General features: G+C 43.5%; 1 protein-coding gene across 3 annotated transcripts in view; it reads right to left on the bottom strand.

Annotated features, from left to right (window-relative positions):
- Positions 1–25,130, bottom strand: part of Als2 (Amyotrophic lateral sclerosis 2) — a 90,089-nt gene extending 64,959 nt beyond the window's left edge. For 2 of the 3 annotated variants that reach the window (XM_068393982.1, XM_068393984.1), the window contains exons 1-4: positions 25,047–25,130; positions 12,040–12,216; positions 4,764–5,034; positions 2,820–3,982 (exon numbers count right to left, since the gene is read on the bottom strand). In XM_068393982.1, coding sequence (XP_068250083.1) covers positions 2,820–3,982; positions 4,764–5,034; positions 12,040–12,213 — 1,608 coding nt within the window. In that variant the 5' untranslated portion in view covers positions 12,214–12,216; positions 25,047–25,130. Of the gene's footprint in view, positions 1–2,819; positions 3,983–4,763; positions 5,035–12,039; positions 12,217–24,554; positions 24,576–25,046 lie in introns of those variants that run through there. The other variant, XM_068393983.1, reaches the window with a different exon arrangement.
- Positions 25,131–25,808: the final 678 nt, after the last annotated feature.

Genomic DNA, 25,808 nt, shown 5'->3' with positions numbered 1-25,808 from the left:
ATCTGTGCCAATGCATATGCCAAAATAAAAACTTTCCGTTCTCTCTCTTCGCAAAATGTCTCCCACTCTGGGAATCATCACGCCCTCTGGTGGTTGATACCCATTAACTAGTTGATGATAAGACATATTAACCTTCTCAAAATCGAAAACCTGATCATTGGTCTCTTGACATCGCTGATCGGTAAGAAGGAGGGCGTCACCTTTATGAGCATCATAATAAATTCTATTCAAATTCTGTTCATTATTGCTTATTCATCCACTCTGATGGAGGTGAGATAGGAAATGAAAGGGATGGAAAAGTAACAATGTAGTTTAATGAATCTATTAACAATTCAAGACTAGTTTAAAAGGCAACCAATCCTAACGTTAAACAACCAAAATTGTTATCAATCAAGTTTCTCTGTTGGATCCCAAACCAATCCTCACTATTCACCTTTTAAAACTAAAGTCTTATACAGTACAATGCTCATTGCACTGAACAGAGTGCATTGATTGGCCATGGTCAAGGCATCTAGACATGGTTGAAGCAAAAGAGCATAATGCAGCTGCTCTCCTGAAAATGGAAGCCAGGCTATACTTCTCCATTTTTCTCAACTGCTGCAGTCACTTCTGCAGGTGAGAAAAATCAGCTGGTCTGTTACATTGGTAATCCTTAGAGCTAATGTGTCCCTGTCCGAAATGTGACGGGTAAACATGAACGAAATGGCGTCTCCCCTCTTTAGGACACAATTACCCAAGATAAAAGCACACTGGTGAAGTATAAACTCCAGAGGTCTCGCTCCAAATATACTAGTTTGACCTATTGCTTTTGGATATCAGGTTCCAAAAGGCTCTCAGACACTCCATTAAGACTGCTCCTGACCAGTTGTCTAGCCAAGAGCAAACTTGGAAGGCTGACATAGCTGCAGCTTCTAGATTCTGCAGCTCAGGACCAAAGACGACAGCTGTTTGATGAATCAGCCATTTATAAGAGGTACCCAGTGTCAAGACAGCCATGTCTGGATCAATAAGCAAGGTAGTAGGGTGTGCCCCCGTATGTACATAATACTTAGGTTGACGGGACTCAACCCGAGACAGTTCTCTGCATCTGAAACCCGTTTATTCAGCAAGGCTATGGTGTTCTTAGCATAGTTAACTAGGGGAATGTTAAACTTTTAAGGTTCTGGAAAGAACTTGTCAATAAGACATCATCTCCCCACCATAGGAGCATGAGAGGCTTCACCTAGGCCTTTAATGTGATGAATAAGGTTCACTATATTCATAAAGAAGGTTAGACCATTGATTATTCTATTTGATTATTTTAAAGAAAGGGGTAACCACTAACCACACTAAACGGAAATTGAATGAGACACTTTTCTTGCACTAGAGACAAACATCTGGCAATTTATCTCTAAGATAACAAAAACTGTGAAAATACTGTACATCGTCTTAGTATACATCTAGAGGCGAAATGGAACAGAAAGAATGATCAAAACTTTGCTCAAGTAATTTAGACATCCTAACCAAAATAGGTTTCTGTATACTTTATGTTTCTCTAGGCAAAGAACTCATTTAAAAGAAATTGTACTAGCCTTACATTAATACATCTAGTGGCCGAAAAAATACACTAGTTAAAATTTCAAATTGGGCTAAGCTCACAGCCACAAAATATGAACCATTAGATTCCTTTAATTATATTAATACTAACCTTAATAAAATATTCACACCATTATAAAGTTATAAAAAAAGTGGCCAAGATCACCTACTACCTCAGAACTCAATGGTCCAAAAAGCCAAAAAGTTGCAGATTTAAAATGAATAACGCAAGAAGAATAAAACTGAACTGCTAAGCAAATCTTGAGCAGTTAGCTTAGTGTTCTCAGTCTTCTCTGGATATACCTGAACTAAACGCAAACAATGCATATAGCAAAAGAGTTACCAAATGATAATTACTTTACGTTTGTAATTAAAGCAATCCAGTAACAGCTGATATAACTTCAAAAGAATATGGAATGTGAGTGAACAATACTCATCCATGAACATTAACACAACATTGCGGCCACCGGGCGCTGAACGGATACGTTACATTACATAAAGCCAGGAAAAATTTGAATCACATTGTGAGTTATCATTCAAAATGAACTACTGAAAAAACAATTTGAATCTTAGGGAAAAATAAAGAAGTTTCATATAGATACCAGCTGACAAGGAAGTGAAGAGTAGATTAATATAATAAGTTATATCATAAACTAGTTGGTGGCCATCAACCGACAGACGGCATGGTGGTTACCAGGGGGAAGGTATTTTGCAAGGAGAGAGAACAGGATAATCTCCCTTTGATTAAAAGCAATATGAACCTATGGGGAGTTTCATAAAAAATAATATACAGAGCAGGAAATGACAATGTTACCAGAATATTGTATAAAAATAAATTTATTTGCTGAACAAAGATCAAATTGGATCTGTAAAATAAAAACCTTAAAAGCACTATTTCAAAGTAATGCAAATTACATACATACATATACCCAGGCACTTCCCCCAATTTTGGGGGGTAGCCGACACCAACAATGAAACAAAACAAAAAAAAGGGGACCTCTACTCTCTACGTTCCTTCAGCCTAACCAGGGACTCAACCGAGTTCAGCTGGTACTGCTAGGGTGCCACAGCCCAACCTCCCACATTTCCACCACAGATGAAGCTTCATAATGCTGAATCCCCTACTGCTGCTACCTCCGCGGTCATCTAAGGTCATCATACCATTAAGTTCCATTCAATAAGAATTGATAGTTACATGAATGAAGTAAATTCCTTTGTTGTACCCAAAGCCCACCCCATCTCACCTCTGTATTCAGAATGTGACGTCCTCCATCCACAATGATACCCGAGTTCTTTTCCACTTGCTTGGGATCCTTATCAAGAGCTAGCAGACCATCTCGACCCAGCTTCGGGAAGCTTAAACCACCCGAGGCCGTACGGGTATGAGTCTTACGGGTGTGTTCGTCAGAAAGTTTCCTGGGTAGGCTGCCTGTGCTGGTGTTGAAGGTCTCACTTTTACTCATCTTTGGTTTTAGGGTCTGACTGGAAGATTCTAAGATAAAAGGATCTGAGTCCGGAGAGAGGTCATGAAGCTCTCCATCGGCCACCTCGCTACTACTGAAATGTCTGGACAACTGTCCCACTTTGTCACTTACAGTCCTGACACCTGTGGCTACTAAGCTAGCTGCACTATTAGCTGCACTCGCAACATTTTCTTTGATCAGCTCGGTTGCACTGTCTATGTGGTACTTGTTGTTCACTCTTTCATCAGCAAGTAGTTCGCCCTGTTCGATGCTTGTCGCCGTCATCCAAGACAGCTGCCTTGAAATGAACTGACGAGCAGCATCGGCATTGATGAACAAACTGGAGGTCCCACCAGAACTAAGTTTCCTATCGCCCACTTCTTTCCCAATTTCTGTTTCATCGTTACAGTCTACCACCTCGAAGTCACTCCCCTCACTGTGTTTATGAACTCGACTCATTTCTTTCAACTCAATACCCGTTCTTTGTTCAACGGGAGTGTTTAGGGTTGTTCCATCGCACGAGACTTCCCCAGAGGTAGGATCGAGCTCGTCCGGGGCATAATCCGAAGACTCCCCATCTTCGTGGAACACACTATTTCGAGACGACCTACTGGGAGCAGGGGAGAGAAGGTCGGATCTCCCGTCAGTAAAGGCATCTTTACGGACAAGCAACCCCAAAGGACACTTATCAAACTCGTCTATATCTTCGAACAAGACCCGGTCGCCAGTTTCCTGCCGACACTGCTCGCAAGACCGCACATAAGAGTCGAAGTCCGGCAGGTGGTCAGACTCCTGGGAGGGATCGGGGTGAACAGGTGGTAAGGCTTCTACTAAGGCTACTGTAAAATAAGCTCCAGCTTCAACCTGCATCACCCTTCTCCCTTTGAAGAAGTCGACTCTGGCAGGGTTGGTTATTTCATTCTCAATTTTGTTTGTGAAGAGACCTAAATTAAAAAGAAAAAAAAAATAATCACAATGAAAGGGAAAATACATCATATAATCATAGCGTACAAGCAAGGAAACAAGAGTACAGGCTTAAATAACAATTCAAAACTATACATAACTTGACCATATTATTCTATACCGCATGAGCTAACTACAAAGAGAAATCAAATGGCTGTCCTATTCTTATAACACAGGTAAAGCATATAAAGAGAGAAACAATTTATAAAACCTTATTTCTTTCTATAATATAAAATTGCACTGGGAACTGTTGCTATAATTGTTAACAATAGAAAATGCTTCAAGGATCCTACAGATCAGAAATCACCGATTCTGTTTCCAACTTTTCATTTGTACAAGTTTCAGACATGATTGGGAGCTGGGAATCTCACAATGTAGCTCAGTGGGATTCCTAACAACTTCATGATAATAACAACCTGCTCTGGAGAAAAGACTACAGTAATTGGCCTGAAAATAACTTCAAAGCAGGAAAACAATTGCATATTAGGCTTAATCATTTTAAAAGAGTCTAGCTGTCTTTTGGATATGCTATTTGCCCCTCAACAATTGCACATCAGTGGAAGAATCCAATAGTTAGAAGAAAAAAAGAATACTGTACGCGTGCTATATAACGGCAATGTTTCATATTTTTCTGATTGTTTTAGGGGACATAAAACTTTGCATCGAAACACGTACTGTATGTTGTATGCTGAACTAAAGTATTTTAATACTGTACTTCTATAAACAAGAAATTAATACATAAGAAAACATGAAATTACCCACCCAATGCCGGGCCTCTCCCTTGAACCCATATTTCGTCATGGTTGCTTAAAAACAAAACGTGATCCGAACCAGCCGCTACGGACCGCACGCGCACGCGTCGGCCTTTCTCCTCTTGGCCGTGTGTGCATGTCTTCTTTGGTTCTACTACTGGGAGTGGATGGACTTCTTTCTTCTCTAAATCTTGGGTAAACACTTCTCCCGCGTCGGTTACAAATACGACCTGTCCTTTGTACACTGCTGCGTCACGAACACACCTGCTTCCCAATTCAACCTAGATAATATGTTATTTTCATTAGTAAAATAAATTTTTGAATATACTTACCCGATAATCATGTAGCTGTCAACTCTGTTGCCCGACAGAATTCTACGGAAGGGATACGCCAGCGATCGCTATACAAGAGGGGGGTGTACTCACAAGCGCCACCTGTGGCCAGGTACTGCAGTACTTCTTGTTGACACCACTTCAATTTTTCCTCGGTCCACTGGTTCTAAGGGGAGGAAGGGTGGGTCAATTAAATCATGATTATCGGGTAAGTATATTCAAAAATTTATTTTACTAATGAAAATAACATTTTTCAATATTAAACTTACCCGATAATCATGTAGCTGATTCACACCCAGGGAGGTGGGTGAAAACCAGTGTACATGTATATCAAGAAGCTAAGTATCCCGTATTTCATATTATCAGTTATTCAAAATAACAATGAAATTACAAGTACCTGGTAAGGAAGTCGACTTGAGCCATTACTCTGCCTTAAATAAGTTCGTCTTCCTTACTGAGCGCAGCGTTCCTCTTAGGAGGCTGAACAACTCTGAGGTGCTGAAGTATCAAGGGCTGCAACCCATACTAAAGGACCTCATCACAACCTTTAACCTCGGCGCTTCTCAAGAAAGAATTGACCACCCGCCAAATCAACAAGGATGTGGAAGGCTTCTTAGCCGACCGTACAACCCATAAAAAGTATTCAAGAGAAAGGTTAAAAGGTTATGGGATTATGGGAATGTAGTGGCTGAGCCCTCGCCTACTACTGCATTCGTTGCTACGAATGGTCCCAGGGTGTAGCAGTACTCGTAAAGAGACTGGACATCTTTGAGATAGAATGATGCGAACACTGACTTGCTTCTCCAATAGGTTGCATCCATAACACTCTGCAGAGAATGGCTCTGTTTGAAGACCACTGAAGTAGCCACAGCTCCCACTTCATGTGTCCTTACCTTCAGCAAAGCAAGGTCTTCTTCCTTCAGATGAGAATGTGCTTCCCTAATCAGAAGCCTGAATAGTAAGAAACTGAGTTCTTAGAACTTGGAAAAGAAGGTTTCTTGATAGCACACCATAAGGCTTCTGATTGTCCTCGTAAAGGTTAAGACCTTTTTAGATAGTACCTAAGAGCTCTAACTGGGCAAAGTACTCTCTCCAGTTCATTCCCCACCAAGTTGGACAGGCTTGGGATCTCGAACGACTTAGGCCAAGGACGTGAAGGAAGCTCGTTTAGTAAAAACCGAGCTGCAAGGAACATGTAGCCGTTTCAGATGTGAAAACAATGATCCTGCTGAAGGCGTGGATCTCACTTACTCTTTTAGCTGTTGTCAAGCACACGAGGAAAAGAGTTTTTAATGTGAGGTCCTAAAAAGAGGCTGATTGGAGAGGTTCAAATCTTGATGACATAAGGAACCTTAGGACCACGTCTAGATTCCAGCCTGGAGTGGACAACCGACGTTCCTTTGAGGTCTCAAAAGACCTAGGGAGGTCCTGTAGATCTTTTTTGGTGGAAAGATCCAAGCCTCTGTGGCGGAAAACCGCTGCCAACATACTTCTGTAACCCTTGATCGTAGGAGCTGAAAGGGAGCTTACTTTCCTTAGATATAACAGGAAGTCAGCAATCTGGGTTACAGTGGTACTGGTTGAGGAAACTGCATTGGTCTTGTACCAGCTACGGAAGACTTCCCCTTGAGACTGATAGATTCTGAGAGTGGATGTTCTCCTTGCTTTGGCAATCGCTCTGGCTGCCTCCTTCGAAAAGCCCCTAGCTCTTGAGAGTCTTTCGAAAGTCTGAAGGCAGTCAGACGAAGAGCGTGGAGGTTTGGGTGTACCTTCTTTACGTGAGGTAGACGTAGAAGGTTCACTCTTAGAGGAAGAGTCCTGGGAATGTCGACCAGCCATTGCAGTACCTCTAAGAACCATTCTCTCGCGGGCCAGAGCGGAGCCAACCAACGTCAGCCGTGTCCCTTTGCGAGAGGAGAACTTCTGAAGTACCTTGTTGACAATCTTGAACGGCGGGAATGCATACAGGTCGAGATGGAACCAATCCAGCAGAAAAGCATCCACGTGAACTGCTGCTGGGTCTGGAATCGGAGAACAATACAACAGGAGTCTCTAGGTTATCGAGGTAGCGAACAGATCTATGGTTGGCTGACCCCACAGGGCCCAAAGTCTGCTGCAAACATTCTTGTGAAGGGTCCACTCTGTGGGGATGACCTGACCCTTCCGGCTGAGGTGATCTGCCATGACATTCATACCGCCCTGAATGAACCTCGTTACCAGCGTGAGCTTTCGATCTTTAGACCAGATGAGGAGGTCCCTTGCGATCTAGAACAACTTCACGAAAGAGTCCCTCCCTGCTTGAAGATGTAAGCCAGGGCTGTGGTGTTGTCAGAGTCCACCTCCACCACTTTGTTAAGCTGGAGGGACTTGAAGTTTATCAAGGCCAGAAGAACCGCCAACAACTCCTTGCAATTGATGTGGTGTCCTTTGCTCCTGATTCCATGTTCCCGAGCATTCCTGTCCGTCCAAAGTCGCACCCCAGCCCGTGTCTGATGTGTCCGAGAGGAGACGGCGGTCGGGTTTCTGAACAGCCAAAGGTAGACTTCCTTGAGAAGAAAGCTGTTCTTACACCACGCGAGAGAAGACCTCCTCTCTTCGGAAACAGGAACTGAGACCGTCTCTAGCGTCATGTCCTTTATCCAGTGAGCAGCTAGATGATACTGAAGGGGGGGAGGTGGAGTCTCCCTAACACGATGAACAGGGCCAGCGATGAAAGTGTCCCTGTTAGACTCATCCACTACCTGACTGAGCATCGGTTCCTTCTCAGCATGCTCTGGATGCATTCTAGGGCTTGGAAGATCCTTGGGGCCGACGGAAAAGCCCGAAAAGCTCGACTCTGAAGATCCATACCCAGGGAGACAATGGTCTGGGATGGGATGAGCTGAGACTCCTCAAAATTGACCAGGAGGCCCAGTTCCTTGGTCAGATCCATAGTCCATCTGAGAATCTCCAGACAGCGACGACTTGTGGGAGCTCTTAAAAGCCAGTCGTCTGACGGAGCCGGACACAAGATCATGGTACTGCTGCACAGTCTGTGAACTGTCAACCATGGGGAAGCGAGGAAGTACAGTGACAACCCGAAGCTGTCTAGACTGTCTGGGTCGTACAGACAACTCCTTATCGGGTTGCTGAGGTTGCCGCACTGCGTCACAACAAGTCACTTCTGCTGGTTGTTGAACGTCTTCCCAGTGACACACTGACTCCGTAAACAAAAAATCTTTTAACAAGGACTAAGCTTGGACTGCATGTCTTGCAACACAGCTCAAGGTCTATGGGAGCAGGTGTGGTAACAGACGGGGTTAGTGACTGAAGTGGAACCATTACCTTCCCTGGAAGCATGTTATGCTTAAATAAAAGTCCATAGGAGGCTACGCAGCTAAAGGCTCCTCTCCAAATGACAGAGTCCTCAAGGGAATATCAGAAGGAGGGAGAAAAGCACTTTCTCATCTACAGGGACCATATCCGAGAAAAGCTAAGTTCTCTCAGTGAGGGTTTCAATGGTGCAAAAGCAGCAGACTAGAAGGCAACGTTATGAAACTGCTTGACAGTCTAGTGAGTTGGCAACAACCAAAGATGTGTGACTGAGAAGCATGCGGTAAGGTATGCAGAGCATGCTGTATGCAGAGCATGCTGTATGTAGAGCATGTTGTATGCAGAGCATGCTGTATGCAGAGCATGTTGTATGCAGAGCATGTTGTATGCAGAGCATGCTGAATGCAGAGCATGCTGTATGCAGAGCATGTTGTATGCAGAGCATGCTGTATGTAGAGCATGTTGTATGCAGAGCATGCTGAATGCAGAGCATGCTGTATGCAGAGCATGTTGTATGCAGAGCATGCTGTATGCAGAGCATGCTGTATGTAGAGCATGCTGTAAGGTAAGCAGAGCGTGTTGCATGGCGTGTAACATTTCTCAGAAATTCCATGACCAGTGCTAGAGTGAGTAATATCGCATTACCGTCCATTGAAAGTGCACGTGCCGAGGGAATTGATTTAGACTGTTTTGTTGATGAATTTGATAGCCGGCATGATAATCGTAGAATTAAGCTACACTAAATGTACTATAATCTACTTCACCTCAGGAAAGGGAAACTCGCCCTGTTGGCAACACTGCATTACTTCATGCATGCTTGCATGGGGTTTTAATATCAACATAATATTTACCTTACATTCATAACTCATGATTCATTTTGTTTTGAAGATATTTTTGCCATATTTTGCGATATTGTTAAAAATATATTGCAAGGAATACATATATATTTTTATATAAGTAATACAAATAACCTCCATTATCATAATGTTTGTGTAGGCATACATGTATATGATTACAAATGCAAGTTATGAAAGTAATGAGGTGTTATTTCCAAGTAGTTGAGGTGGCTGACTCATAGCATGAGGTTGCTGCCTCAAGAGTTGCGCTTGCTGTAAGGGTTGCGGATGCGCAGTAGCAGGTTCCTGAGGAACGAGTTAAGGTTCCTGAGGTGTGAGCTGCGAGAGTTGAGGTAGCGGCTGCGCAGAACGCAGTTCTTGTCTCGCGAGTTGAGGTTCCTGAGGTGCTAGCCTAAGCTGCAGCGAGTGCTGAGGTGGCTGCCTCATTGATGGAAGAGGTTGTCGTACCTCAAGAGATTGTTGCCTCGCTGGTGGAACCGCAAGCGGAAGCGGAGGAAGTAAGGCATAAGATTCCTGCTCCCATTGCTGAGGTTGCCTTAAGGAAGGCGGAGGTTGCTGCACACCGCTGGTAACTGGCAACTCAGTACGCGGAAAGGTATCCTGAGGAACCTCAACATCGTACGCCTGGCAGACTGGACTGCGGTGAGGCGGAGCGATCGCAGGAGGAGGTGTAACCTTCTCATGGACTGCAGCAAAGTCATCTTGGGGTCGGCAGACGCTAAGGTCTGCTGAGGCAAAGCCTTAACAGAAGATGAGGTCTGTTGCGGCATCACCTTACCTCTCTTAGGAGGTGTGCAGTCACCTGATGACTGCGGAGAGTCAGAGCTAACCCAATGACTGCATCCGGGTTGTTGAACTCTAGAGGTCTGGACTTTACGTTTAAGAGGTCTTGAGACCTGAGTCCAGCGTTATCTCCCCGAAATTTCTTTTGCAGACGAGTAAAATAAGGGCTCAATCGTCTGCGGGTGGGAGTGACGGTCTCTGTAAGACACGCCCGCAACCACCGAGGATACTTCTGAGCGCCGATCAAGGCCTGCCGAACCCTTTTGCCCTTCGACATTGCTTCTCCCCTGGGCTTGGGAGCTTGCAAGAGGTCCCGGACTGGGAGGACGACTGGCACGCAAGAAGTACCCTCACGCACAACACTGACACACTTTGCGCTAATCACTTATCACTTTTGAATTTCTGTTTGCACTTATTTCACTGAACTCGAAACTTTAAGTGGTTTGTACCTGAAACACGCAATTCTATCCTTCTTTAAAAGTTAGTAATTGCGAAAACAGAATTACAATGTAACAGAAAAATCTAATGAAAGATAAATAATTCAGTGGCTGGAAAGAGACTAAACACTAGATCAAATAAACTACGTTTAAAATCTCTCACTGCATAAAGCTTGAGAACAAGAATAAACTCTAGAAACGTTTACCTTCTTCCCCTAAAGAGACTAGGGAGAAGAGCAAAAACGATAACAACGTTACTCGCTTGAACGAAACGTTTATCCAGCTCTCTCTCCCTCCGTCTCTATCTCTCTCTCTCTCTCTCTCTAGACTTAGAACCTGAGAGAAGAGCCCAATCATATATACTCGTTAAAACATATTATTGTTAAAGGAAAAAAACTGAAAGATTTCCCAAATAAAAAGTTCCTTTATTAGAATTAAAACCATTAAGCTAAGAAAGAATGAACAAAACGTTATAAACGGTTTACTCTTACTGCAACGTGACACCGTGAAAATTCTCTCTCTATCGTAACGATAGAGCGCAAGTTGAACGTTCTGAACGTCAACAACTGCAGAGACAAAACAAAACGTTAGTTCAACTTTGAAACAGTACGAGACTATCAAAGAAATTCTTTCAAAAACATTAAAATAGCATAATATGTTAACAGGTAAAACCGAAATGACGGGCTCAATGTTAATTAACTTCGGTATAAGAAAAGACCGCCTACTATTAGGAAAGGTCGAATATAAACAAATATAAAAATTAATTTTAATAATTTTATAATAAAAGGAAGTTAATCGAAGAGGCCTATAAAAGGCGGAGAGATATAAAATAAATCTATAACTTTTGTTAAGCAAAATTAAGAAAGAGAGTCTATACTCTCTTAGACACCAACACTTCCGTCTAAGGGAAGGGTCGGCCATTTAAAGGTGAAAGAGAGTTCATACTCTCTTCGTCACCATAATCAAATTAATTCCAAAAGCTAGCTAAGCTAATAATAGAACTTCCTGAATAGCGAAAGCTGAAATCTTAGAGCAATACTTCACCAAAAACCGTGAACAAGACTCCAAAATTATAAGCGTATCCATGAACGTCTTGCCGGAAGCACGACAGAGGAAAAATTGAAGTGGTGTCAACAAGAAGTACTGCAGTACCTGGCCACAGGTGGCGCTTGTGAGTACACCCCCCTCTTGTATAGCGATCGCTGGCGTATCCCTTCCGTAGAATTCTGTCGGGCAACAGAGTTGACAGCTACATGATTATCGGGTAAGTTTAATATTGAAAAATCATAATGTATGAAAACATAGCTGTGAAGATGTACACTGCAATCACATACAGTCCTAATTTTCAATAAGAAATTTTAAAACAATATAATATGATGTCTTCTATTTTCTAAACACAAAATTTTACTGTTCCGGACAAACTCCATGATAACAGAACCAATATTTTAATGGAAATACAGTAATCAGTTAAATATATGACCACTTTAAACAGAGCACACTGCTTATACATTAAATATATACTGCATCACATATTCATATTCACAAAGCAATTAACAGAAGGATACCTGTTGCAAAGAGCCTCGGTCCTGGCCATTATACTGCCCTACATATAACCTTCCACCAGCTGTGACGAAAACAGTTAAATCGTCGGCCGCAGCAACTCTGATTACCGTCTCAGTGGGGACAATCAGCATGTTCTTGGGGTCACCTCCCCTCCACCCATGGGTTGCTACCATCATAAACTGTGAGAGACAAAAGCAGAGTTACGATTCCTGTCCACGCATAAATATATGTCTCTATGAACTATTACAAATCTTTAAAAGTTTTGTGTATGATTTCTGAAAAGCTGAAAACATGGCTGTTAGGATTTATAACAAGATGTCATTAGTTATTGGCAGGTGGTGGGGAAACGCCATCCTCTGCCAACCCTCTGAGTAACCATTTTGACCTTCACATAAAAAATGAGTCACTTGAAGGACTCGGGTTTGTAGTTAGGAAAAATACATATACAGTACTTTGAAAAATTTTGTTTTGTGCTAAACATGAATACAAACCACTGTCCTCTAAAGGTATAAATGTCACTCATGAATGGCAGAGGCAAGGGACAGTGACATTACCCTATCAAGCAGGACAATGCCCTAGAGACTGACAAGATATACATATGATCAACGGTCAAGCTCCCTCTCCACCCAAACTAGGACCAAGGAGGGCCAGGCAATGGAGGCTGATGACTCAGCAAATGCAATGGCTGCTGATGACTCAGCAAATAGACCTATGGGCTCCCCCAAACCCCCCAACCTCAGCTCACAAGGATGGTAAGGTTGCAACGACCAAAGAAACTAACGAATTTGAGTGGAACTCGAACCCCAGTCTGGCGTCCATTAGTCAGGGACGTTACCACATCGGTCACCACAACCCTCAAATAGGAAACTTAACCTAAGGAGGATAGAGGTTCCTTCAACCAAACTAGCTGGTTTAAAATCCAGCAATGTCAGGATATTCAGGTCCCAGCAATGTCAGGATACTCGGACCTGAAGAGATGCAACTCGACTCCAAGCCACCTCATAGCAACCTGATAAAATTTTGTGTGACAGGGTAGGTTTCTGTCAGCAGAGGCAGTCATGGAGGCACATATACCACGATTGGAATATGTCAGAATTGTGTTAATTTGAAAGTCATGGGATTACACTTACACCAACTCCCAACCTAGAGAGAATAGTTGCTTGGTATGGTAGCTTACCTGAATCAAAGTCTGATCCAGCGACATAACGGCTCAAAGAGAGAACATAGAAGAGGAAAAAGATCAAGACATTCTTGCCTCCCATCTAAACTATCATGACCACTATCTAAGAAACGATCCATCTTCATCCTGTGAAGGGGCTAGGTACACTACATGCCCTGCTGAGCAGCTACTACAAGTCCTAGATAAAACATATCAAAGGACTTGTGGGTATATTCCTGTACATAGTGGGCTGTGAAGGTTGTCTGGTATTTCCAGATTCATGCCTTCAAGACTTGTGCCACCTACAGGGTCTTCCAGAAGAGTGTGTTGCACCTACTCATCTAACATACGTAGCTTCTTCCGGTGCTCCGGCTGATTGGGTTTGTGTTTTCCTTATCTTTTCCCTTAGAAAGAAACAGATGGTATTCTTGATTGTCTTTTTACACCAGCCTGAGCTGATTAAAAGGTTACAGAACCGCTGTCTGAAGGCCCAAGTTTGCTTCAGATAGCATCTTAGCACACTCACAGGGCAGAAGTGCATCATCCGGATCGTCGGTCGCCTCCCTGAGTGTGAAGGGGGATTGAAAACCTGGCCAGGACTCCAAGGTGACCCTGCCAGCAGCTCCTCATGGGCGAGACGTTGCAACAGGCCTTTCCACAAGGAGCATGAGGCCTTCTAGAGGGACACCATCACAGAGGTCTGAGGGGGAAAGACCGAGGCTAGGGGCCTGCGGAGGCAAAATGGAGAAATAAAGTTCCTCCCGATAAGTATACTCAGCCCACTGAGCACGCTCACCCCTGAGGAATCACAAACCTGGCAGGGACTCCCAAGAGAATCTACAGGCAACCCCTCCAGAGGAGAGGAGCTACAGAGGATGCTATGGCTAAGGGCATGAGACACTCCGGAGGGCTTCTACTAGGGGGGAGGCCGTAGCCAACCTTGAGGAGGCAGGGCAACCTAGGGTTTACAGGGACATTGTTGCTTCCCCTAGAGAGGCACCTTCGCCAGAGAAAAAAGTCAGGAGTCTTCGCCATAGGGGAAACCACGAGATAGAGGAATCCCTTCCAGACTTATTCTTCCGTCACCTACCGACTTACTCACCCAAGAATACTTTTGTTTACAGTCAGTTTATTATCATGAGAGGTGGACTACACACAGCTAATAATAAAATTGGAGCAATATACAGTACTAGGCGAGTGTGTGAGCAGGGTGGTTGATCTACCCTCGTTATCCCCAGATAATTAGCGGAGGGTTGTTTACCTCATGTAAAGAGTTTATGGCTGGTTTCGGCCATGCCGGAACAATATATCCATAATAAAGGGCGAATGGTTTGCATTTGTGTAGGAATAAATGTGAATTTTGAAGCCCTTAACCTTCGTTTTTCCTATCAAGGCTTGTTCTGTATTTGGTGTGATATAATTGTAAATAAATACCCTTAAATATTGCTTTATGGATTTCTAGGCCTTTCCCAAGAATAATCAAATTCATGAATGGCGAGGTATGACTGTAAAACAAGTATGCTGGCACTTGTAAATGTCAAAACAATGTTTCTCCCTTAACCAAATTAGGATGCAGTAACCTAACTTATGAAGAAAGGGGCGTTACTGAACTGGCTCAGGACATGTAATTAACAGAACAGTGGACACCTCATCAACCAGTCCTTGTGGAGGTAAATGAGTTGGGGTGGCCTTGGATCGTCGGCCGCAAATAGTAGGGCCACATCAACATAGATGAGGTTAGGTATACTTTAGGACAACTCATTTTCATGGTTTACAACAATTAAGATTGAACTTCACTTTCTATATGCCTGAGCCGACATGTGTAAGCCGATATACAACTGCTCCTAAGATAGTAATCCTAGCAAACACCAAAAGACATATAAATATTCACCCATGCACCATCACCAGTAAACATCAGAGGGGTCACATTGCCCCTAACCTAAACTAGGATGCCATGCCATTGCTCAAAACCAGGATGTTTACTTAAACTAACTAGGATGCCATATTCTTACTCCTCAAGTATCAAATAAATACATGTATAGCCTACAAAGTTGGTTAGACATAAAATAGTACAATAAAGTATTTGGAAAAACTAGCACAATAACTTGGTATATTTTATGATGTTTTAAATATTACTAATGATTTCTGGCAGAAATCAATTATTTTTTAGTTATGGTGGGTTGATTACCAAAACTGAAAAAATGTTATTTTCATTAGTAAAATAAATTTTTGAATATACTTACCCGATAATCATGTAGCTGTCAACTCCGTTGCCCGACAGAATTCTACGGGAGGGATACGCCAGCTATCACTATACTAGAAGGGGGTGTACTCACCAGCGCCACCTGTGGCCAGGTACTGCAGTACTTCTTGTTGACACCACCTCACTTTTTCCTCGGTCCACTGGTTCTCTATGGGGAGGAAGGGCGGGTCAATTAAATCATGATTATCGGGTAAGTATATTCAAAAATTTATTTTACTAATGAAAATAAAATTTTTCAATATTAAACTTACCCGATAATCATGTAGCTGATTCACACCCAGGGGGGTGGGTGAAAACCAGTGTACATGACTAAAGGATAGCTAAGTATCCCGTATTTCATATAATCAGTTATTTCAGAATAACAATGAAATAATAAGTACCTGGTAAGGAAGTCGACTTGAACCGTTACTCTGCCTTTATTAAGTTCGTCTTCCTTACTGAGCGCAGCGTTCCTCTTAGGAGGCTGAATCAACTCTAAGGTGCTAAAGTATATAGGGCTGCAACCCCTACTAAAGGACCTCTACACAACCTCTAACCCAGGCGCTTCTCAAGAATGAATTGACCACCCGCCAAATCAAAAGGATGCGGAAGGCTTCTTAGCCTACCGTAACAACCATAAAAACAACAATAAAAGCATTCAAGAGAAAGGTTAAAAAGGTTATGGGATTAAGGGAATGTAGTGGCTGAGCCCTCACCTACTACTGCACTCGCTGCTACGAATGGTCCCAGGGTGTAGCAGTTCTCGTAAAGAGACTGGACATCTTTAAGATAAAATGATGCAAACACTGACTTGCTCCTCCAATAAGTTGCATCCATTATGCTCTGCAGAGAACGGTTCTTATTAAAGGCCATCGAAGTGGCTACGGCTCTCACTTCGTGGGTCCTTACCTTCAGCAAAGCAAGGTCTTCCTCCTTCATGTGAGAATGGGCTTCTCTAATCAGAAGCCTTATATAATACGAAACCCCGTTTTTGGACATGGGCATCGAAGGTTTCTTGATTGCACACCATAAGGCTTCTGACTGTCCTCGTATAGGTTTTGACCTATTAAGATAATATTTCAGAGCTCTGACAGGGCAAAGAACTCTTTCTAGCTCGTTACCTACCATGTTGGAAAGGCTAGGAATTTCAAACGATCTAGGCCAAGGACGTGAAGGAAGTTCATTCTTAGCTAAAAATCCGAGCTGTAAAGAACATGTTGCAGATTCGGATGTGAACCCAATGTTCTTGCTGAAGGCATGAACCTCACTGACTCTTTTAGCTGTTGCAAGGCAGACGAGGAAAAGAGTCTTGAGGGTAAGGTCCTTGAAGGAAGCTGACTGGAGAGGTTCGAACCTAGGCGACATAAGGAACCTTAAGACTACGTCTAGATTCCAGCCTGGAGTGGGTAAACGACGTTCTTTAGAAGTCTCAAAAGACTTAAGGATGTCTTGAAGGTCCTTGTTGGAAGAAAGGTCCAAACCTCTGTGGCGGAGAACTGAAGCCAACATACTCCTGTACCCTTTAATCGTAGGAGCCGAAAGGGATCTCTCATTCCTTAGATGTAATAGGAAGTCAGCTATTTGGGTTACAGAGGTATTGGTAGATGAAACTGCATTGGCTCTACACCAGTTCCGGAAGACTTCCCACTTGGATTGGTAGACTCTACGAGTGGATACCCTCCTTGCTCTGGCAATCGCACTGGCTGCCTCCTTCGAAAAGCCTCTAGCTCTAGCGAATCTTTCGACAGTCTGAAGGCAGTCAGCCGAAGAGCGTGGAGGTTTGGGTGCAACTTGTCTACGTGAGGTTGACGTAGAAGGTCCACTCTTAGAGGAAGAGTCCTGGGGACGTCGACCAGCCATTGTAGTACCTCTGTGAACCATTCTCTTGCAGGCCAAAGGGGAGCAACCAGCGTCAGCCGTGTCCCTTCGTGCGAGATGAACTTTTGAATGACTCTGTTGATGATCTTGAACGGTGGGAATGCGTAAAGGTCGAGATGGGACCAATTCAGCAGAAAAGCATCCACATGAACTGCTGCTGGGTCTGGAACTGGGGAACAGTACAAAGGAAGCCTCTTGGTCATGGAGGTGGCAAACAGATCAATTGTAGGCTGACCCCACAAGGTCCAAATTCTGTTGCACACGCTCTTGTGAAGGGTCCATTCCGTGGGGATGACCTGATCTTTTCTGCTTAGGCGATCTGCTGAGACGTTCATGTTGCCCTGAATGAACCTCGTTACCAGTGTGAGGTTTAGACTTCTTGACCAAATGAGGAGGTCCCTTGCGATCTCGTACAGGTTCCTCGAATGGGTCCCTCCCTGCTTGGAGATGTAAGCCAAGGCTGTGGTGTTGTCGGAGTTCACCTCCACCACCTTGCCTAGCAGGAGGGACTTGAAGTTCAATAGGGCCAAATGAACTGCCAGGAGCTCCTTGCAGTTGATGTGGAGCGTTACCTGTTCCTTGTTCCACGTTCCCGAGCATTCCTGTCCGTTCAAGGTCGCGCCCCAGCCCGAGTCTGATGCATCCGAGAAGAGATGAAGATTGGGGGTCTGAATCGCTAACGATAGGCCCTCCTTGAGAAGGAGGTTGGTCTTCCACCACAAGAGAGTGGTCTTCATCTCTTTGGTGACCGGGATAGAGACTGCTTCGAGCGTCAAATCCTTGTCCCAATGAGCTGCTAGATGGAATTGAAGAGGGCGGAGGTGGAGTCTCCCTAACTCGACGAACAGGGCTAACGATGACAGGGTCCCTGTGAGACTCATCCACTGTCTCACCGAGCAACTGCTCCTCTTCAGCATGCTCAGGATGCAATCTAGGGCTTGGCTTATCCTTGGGGCCGATGGAAAAGCCCGAAAATCCTGACTCCGAATCTCCATTCCCAGGTAAACAATGGATTGGGAGGGAATGAGCTGGGACTTTTCGAAGTTGACTAACAGACCCAGTTCCTTGATCAAGTCCAAAGTCCAGTTGAGACTCTCCAGACAGCGACGACTCGTGGAGGCTCTCAACAGCCAGTCGTCTAAGTAAAGGGAGGCTCTGATGTCGGATAAGTGGAGGAATTTTGCAATATTCCTCATCAGAAGCGTAAACACCATAGGAGCTGTGCTTAGGCCAAAACACAGGGCTTGGAATTGGTACACAACCTTTCCAAAAACGAATCTCAGGAAAGGTTGGGAGTCTGGATGAATAGGAACGTGAAAGTATGCGTCTTTCAGATCCAACGAGACCATCCAGTCCTCCTGCCTGACCGCTGCTAGGACCGACTTCGTCGTCTCCATAGTGAACGTCTGCTTGGTGACATAAGCATTGAGCGCGCTGACGTCCAGCACCGGTCTCCAACCTCCTGTCTTCTTGGCCACCAGAAAGAGACGGTTGTAGAAGCCCGGGGATTGATGGTCCCGGACTATAACCACTGCCTTCTTCTGTAACAGGAGCGACACCTCCTGGTGCAACGCTAGCCTCTTGTCCTTTTCCTTGTAGTTGGGAGAGAGGTTGATGGGAGAAGTGGTCAGAGGGGGTTTGCGGCAGAATGGTATCCTGTAACCCTCCCTCAGCCACCTGACAGACTGGGCGTCTGCACCTCTCTTTTCCCAAGCTTGCCAGAAGATCTTGAGTCTGGCTCCTACTGCTGTCTGGAGAGGAGGAGAGTCAGTGTTTGCCTTTAGAAGTCTTGGAACCTTTCCTAGACTTGCTCCTGGAAGAGTCTGGACGGGAGCTTCCTCGGCTGGGGGCTCTACCACGAAAGGGCGGAATAAACCTCGTAGCAGGCGTATCAGCCACTGGGGTGCGGTAAGTCCTGGGGACTGAGGGAGCAACCTTAGTCTTACGAGCTGAAGAGGCCACAAGATCATGAGTGTCTTTCTGAATCATGGCCGCAGACAAGTCCTTGATAAGTTCTTCGGGAAACAAGAACTTAGAAAGCGGAGCGAAAAGGAGTTGAGACCTTTGACAAGGTGTGATGCTGGAAGAAAGGAAGGTACAAAGTTGCTCCCTTTTCTTAAGAACTCCTGACACAAACATTGAAGCAAGCTCGCCAGATCCATCCCTAATAGCTTTATCCATGCAGGACATTAAAAGCATGGCCGAGTCTTTGTCCGCAGGGGAGGTCTTCTTGCTAAGGGCCCCCAGGCACCAGTCTAGAAAATTGAACATCTCAAAGGCACGAAATACACCCTTTAGTAAGTGGTCTAGATCGGAGAAGGTCCAGCAAACCTTAGAGCGCCTCATTGCTGTTCTACGAGGAGAGTCGACCAAACTTGAGAAGTCAGCCTGGGCAGAGGCAGGTACTCCCAAGCCTGGTTCCTCTCCTGTGGCATACCATACGCCCGCTTTAGAAGTGAGCTTAGTCGGTGGGAACATAAAGGAAGTCTTCCCTAGTTGCTGCTTAGACTGCAACCACTCCCCTAAAATTCTTAAAGCTCTCTTAGAGGACCTTGCAAAGACGAGCTTAGTATATGTTGACTTGACAGGCTGCATGCCCAGCGAAAACTCAGATGGCGGAGAGCGGGGGGTAGCAGAGACAAAATGGTCCGGGTATACCTCTCTGAAAAGAGCCAGGACCTTACGAAAGTCAATAGGTGGAGGAGAAGACTTGGATTCTTCCACGTCTGATGAGGGATCCAGGTGCGCAGCTTCCTCATCAGAAACCTCATCACCAGAGTGTAGCGAAGTGAGAGGTAATGGAACAGTGGTATGCTGAACAGCAGAATCTGAACAAGCGGGTGCAAAAACGCTTGTGGTTTCATCCTCAAGTCTCTGTTGATGAGTTAAAACCTGAGGTTCAGGCTGCAAAGGCTGGTCAAAAAGAGTAGCGGAAGGTAGGCGCATGGGTTGAGGAGGCTGACTCCTGGCATGAGTGTCTTGACTCAAGAGTTGCGCTTGCTGTAAGGGTTGCGGATGCGCAGTAGTAGGTTCCTGAGGAACGAGTTGAGGTTCCTGAGGTGTGAGCTGCGAGAGTTGAGGTAGCGGCTGCGCAGAACGCAGTTCTTGTCTCGCGAGTTGAGGTTCCTGAGGCGCAAGGCTAAGGTGTTGAGGCTCTCGCCTTGAGGAGGGTTGAGGTCGCTGCAGCGAGAGCTGAGGTGTCTGCCTCATGGATGGAAGAGGTTGTCGTACCTCAATAGAGTGTTGCCTCACTGGTGGAACCGCAAGCGGAAGCAAAGGAAGTAAGGCATAAGCTTCCTGTTCCCATTGCTGAGGTTGCTGCACACCGCTGGAAACTGGCAACTCAGTACGCGGTAAGGTATCCTGAGGAGCCTCAACATCGTACGCCTGGCAGACTGGACTGCGGTTAGGCGGAGCGATCGCAGGAGGAGGTGTAACCTTCTCAGCCTGACACTCACGCATTAAGACCGCAAGCTGTGACTGCATGGACTGCAGTAAAGTCAACTTGGGGTCGGCAGACACTAAGGTCTGCTGAGGCAAAGCCTTAACAGAAGATGAGGTCTGTTGCGGCAGCACCTTACCCCTCTTAGGAGGTGTGCAGTCACCTGATGACTGCGGAGAGTCAGAGCTAATCCAATGACTGCAGCCAGGTTGTAGAGCTCTTGAGGTCTGGACTTTGCGTTTGAGAGGTCTTGAGACCTGAGTCCAGCGTTTTCTCCCTGACAATTCTTCAGCAGACGAGTAAAAGACGGGCTCAATCGTCTGCGGGTGGGAGTGACGGTCTCTGTAAGACACGCCCGCAACCACCGAGGATACTTCTGTGCGCCGATCAAGGCCTGCCAAACCCTTTTGCCCTTCGACATTGCTTCTCCCCTGGGCTTGGGAGCTTGCAAGAGGTCCCGGACTGGGAGGACGACTGGCACGCACAGAAGTACCCTCACGCACCACACTGACACTGACACTAGCACTTGGCACTGCACTGACACTAGCACTTGTCACAGCACTGGCACTATTACCTCCCACTGCACTTTTGACCTTAAGTTCCTTGACTTCGGCCATAAGAGACTTATGATCACTAACCACCGATTCCACTTTGTCACCTAAAGCCTGAATGGCACGCAAAACAACAGACATATCAGGTTGAGGGCAAATAGTAGGTTCGGGGGTAGCCACTACAGGGGGAGGAAAAGGTAGGGGATCATGAGGTGAGGAAAAAAGTGAAGAGCGAGAAGAACTCCTCCTAACTCTCTCTCTCTCTAACTTGGTTGAATATTTCAAGAATCGGACAAATTCAAGTTCCGAAAGTCCGGCGCATTCTTCACATCGATCTTCCAACTGACAGGGTCTTTCCCTACAGTCAGAACAAGCGGTGTGAGGATCTACCGAGGCCTTCGGAATACGCCTATTACAAGACCTACATCGTCTATGGGGTGGGGCTTGTGAAATGTCAGACATCTTGAATCAAAGAGTTAGCCAAGGGGGATTCCAAATCAAGCAAAAAGATCGTTAACCATTAATCAGAACTAAATAAAAGCTATCTAAGCTAATATAGAAGTTTTCCAGTATAGCGACAGCCGAAATCTAAGAGAAATACTTCACCGAAAGCCGTGAACAATACTCCAAGATCATAAGCGTATCCCAGAATGTCTTGCCGGAAGCACGACAGAGGAAAAAGTGAGGTGGTGTCAACAAGAAGTACTGCAGTACCTGGCCACAGGTGGCGCTGGTGAGTACACCCCCTTCTAGTATAGTGATAGCTGGCGTATCCCTCCCGTAGAATTCTGTCGGGCAACGGAGTTGACAGCTACATGATTATCGGGTAAGTTTAATATTGAAAACTATGGGTTTGCTCTAGGTATAATCAAACACCGTATCAATAATGAAACAAGATCAAAACACTGGAGCTTTAGTTTACCAAGTCTTCCTGATGCATAGAAAATCTGATTTTTCAATCCCATTTTCTATGGAGTCGTTCGTAGCCATGTTCATCGCACTAAAAATACCTCACTTAATTAAACATATTTACTTAATACAATAATGTACAGTATTTAATTATATACCTCTGCAAACAAAGTTGAAAGGAGGTTATGTTTAACCGCCTGTTTGTGTGTTCATTTTTGAACAGCTTCCTGGCCACAATTTTAATCGTGGAATAATGAAACTTGGAGGGATTAACTGTTATGTAAAAGGCTGGAAATTATTAAAGTTTGGAAGGTCAAGGTCATGGTCAAGAAAGATGTCCAATTCACATAATCAGCCATAAATTTGGACACCGTTGTCACGGAGACTTCAATCTTGGTTCATATTTGAGTAATGTATATGAAAATCCATGCCAATTAATACATGTTAAGGTCAAAGGTCAAGGTTGAGAAATAAGCTGCTGCAACAGAGGTCTATGCTCTACTGAGTGCTCCTCTAGTTATTTACTGTTTTGTATATTGCTCTGTCGTAGCTCACTTCACTCGCGATTTAACATTATCTCATTGTTCGCATCTACTAACAAGCGGAACACTTATCACTATACAAGCTAGCAACATGAGCTAGTATCTTGGTGTTCTTTTGATTATTTAAATTACCATTTAATTCAACTGGATTCTGCTCGGCAATAGCTCGCTATGCTTGCGATTTAACATTATCTCATTGCTTCTATGTTCTAGCAAGTGGAACAAGTTTTGCTATATGTGTTGGCCACCTGGGCTAGTTTTTTAAATTCTTTATAATGTTCTAAATTTAATTTAGCTTGAAGATATATGTTCTAAATTCAATCTTCCTCAGGCTAAAATGATAAAACAAAAAATCAACAAATCACACCAAGAATTATGCTTGAAAATATTGGCCTCATATATGACACATTAATTTCTAGAGAAACTGGAATTCACTATAAGAAATGGACGATTGCTGGCTATTTTGACATTTTTCTCTGTATGACTAATGGAGGCTGGGGAATAACGACTTATGTATCAATCAATTATCTAAGTTCATTGTTTACTTTTGAGAGACTGATAGTGGGTTACTTTGCAAGCATATTTTGCATTTGCATTTACCAGCTGCTCCGCCTCTTGTAAGACGTAATCAATGCCTGGCTTTTTAAACCAATTAAGAGCTTCAAAATATCTTTGCACAAGTGCGCAGATATTGATCAACAAGAGCCACTTTCTTTCCACCTCCGCTTCAGTTCCAAACTGACTATAGTCAGAAGACAGCATCTCCCAAAGAGGAGAGCAATCTATTATGAAATCATATAAATTCATCTATTTCAGTAATGTTAAAATCAGTCTACGTTTGGTACGTACATTGTTGCTCAACTGAAAGTAAAAAATATCCCCGAAATGGCCAAAATGATTGGCGTGAGCAGCTCATTCATGTACCGCTTGCCAAAAGAGATGAGATTTTCTATTTGCGACCAAAGCGAGCTATGGTTGGGCAAAAAAAATCTGTGGGACGTGATATAGATTATGGGTAATTATGATACTTTAATTTCCCACCACTTACATGAACCATATATTTTTGCAACTAGTTATCTTGATTATTATGCATTTCTGACCATTACTATTGCTGCAAATCACTCGTTTCTCGTGTTTCTCTACCAAAAACCCAGTTTCCCACTGGGATCACTCATAATTGCTTTTATTAAAGAGGGTAGGAAAACTCATGATCGGGTGGTTTACCCCAATACTCATAGTCACAAATGCATAAATCAAAAGACAGCGTAGGAAAAATATATGGTTCATGTATTTGACTAAAACTTAAAGCATCGTACATATACCTTAATATTGTACTATTGTATAATAAACCCAAAATTGTATACCATAACTGTCACATTAACTGAGGAGTCTTAGGCAGTTTTATTATATTTCCAGTTAGGACAACATTTTCTAATAGAAAAAACTTCATCCTCTAGGAAAACTCTCATTTTCAGAGCCTTTGTATATCATCAGCCAGTTCCTCCCGCATGCATAGAAAATTGACACTAACCTAAATTTCCTCATCTAACCTAACCTACAAGCTGTGTCTTTAACTAATGGGGGGGGGGCCTCCCGACACTGCAACCCCCCTTATACTGCCATATTCTTAGTCGGCAGTCATCATACTTACAGATGGCCGCTATCATGCATAAACCCTCCGTTTTCTTCTAAAATGACATTTATTTTTTGGGATAATGAATATTCAGTGAGATATGAACCCCATTCGAGTGCCACCAACACCAAGGTTGCAAGACAAGTCATATGATTACTGACCTTGCTTACGAATACCCAAAAACACTTGCCCACATTCGGGGACTTCAAGACACTTCACTGACGGGCAGAAACATGAAATAAAATCATTGAAATAAGCACAGTAGTTTGAGGAATACAGATTAAATAGTAAACAATAATACAAACAGCCTGGGACCAAGGTCTTCACTGACGGGAGGATGGAAAGAGCTGTTAACAATTATCCATTATAATGTTTACGTGAAACAGTTATTCCACGTCTAAGTAAATCAATCAGAAGATATTTTCAATAATTCCAGTAAATAATAGACTTTACGCACTGACTTTGTTATGAGAGTTATATGTAAACAATAGATCACACAGCCTGGGACCAAGGTCAAGGCAAAACAGCACGTAAACAATGACGTATTAAACCTTAACTTCCTAAAAACAATATCAATTTAGCATTCCAAATCATAAATTAAAGCTTAATTAAAGTCTCATCTGCAAAATAAATGCGCATTGGCTTATAATTACCCGATTTTCGCAGTCATGGAAGACGGAGCAATTGTCATTTGCTTTTCTTTCCGTCGTCTTCTTTTTCTTGAATGACGTTTCTTCTTCTTAATTTCTTGTCTATGATAAAGGAATGATGTGATGGACAGTGTTTTATTTATATCGCCATCTCTTCCCATCACTAACGAATTGCTTTTTTGTTCGTAAATTGGGTGTAATAACCATAGGATACTATTATATTCATATAGTGTTAATATTTCATTTCAACGGCGCTAAAGTATTTATGTTTCCAAGGGATCTTATCGCCCTACACTTATTCTATCACGAGGATATCTCTTTATAACATGATTAAGATGAAAGAGTTAAAGACTAACTTTTCTTCATAAAAGATAGATAATTCTTAAAAGATATTTGTTTGGTATTTTCTTAAATGGCTCAATTTTTAATAGCTATTTATGTTTTAAGCGCATATTGCTTTCATTAGCCTATATGTTCATCTGTACACATAAATGTGGTTACACTTGAGTGAAAGCATCTTAGATATGGTATAATTGAATATCTACACAGGTCTAACCGAATTTTTTTTAAGATGTATATAAATAACAGTGATTAATGCTTAAAACACGCCTTTATGAAGGCTACATACATTTTACTACGTAGGCTACTGTACATTGTCTAATCTCCCATAACAAGTTGTCCAACAATTATTTCTCATCCTGCTTCCTTTTTATAGTAATTCTATATCTGTATTTATTTTCTAAGGCTTTTCTATCAAGAATAGCT

Source organism: Palaemon carinicauda, chromosome 19 (assembly GCF_036898095.1).
Source record: "Palaemon carinicauda isolate YSFRI2023 chromosome 19, ASM3689809v2, whole genome shotgun sequence".
Lineage (NCBI taxonomy): Eukaryota > Metazoa > Arthropoda > Malacostraca > Decapoda > Palaemonidae > Palaemon > Palaemon carinicauda.
The sequence above is the reverse complement of the archived record's forward strand: the minus strand, read 5'-3'. Positions and strand labels throughout refer to the sequence as shown.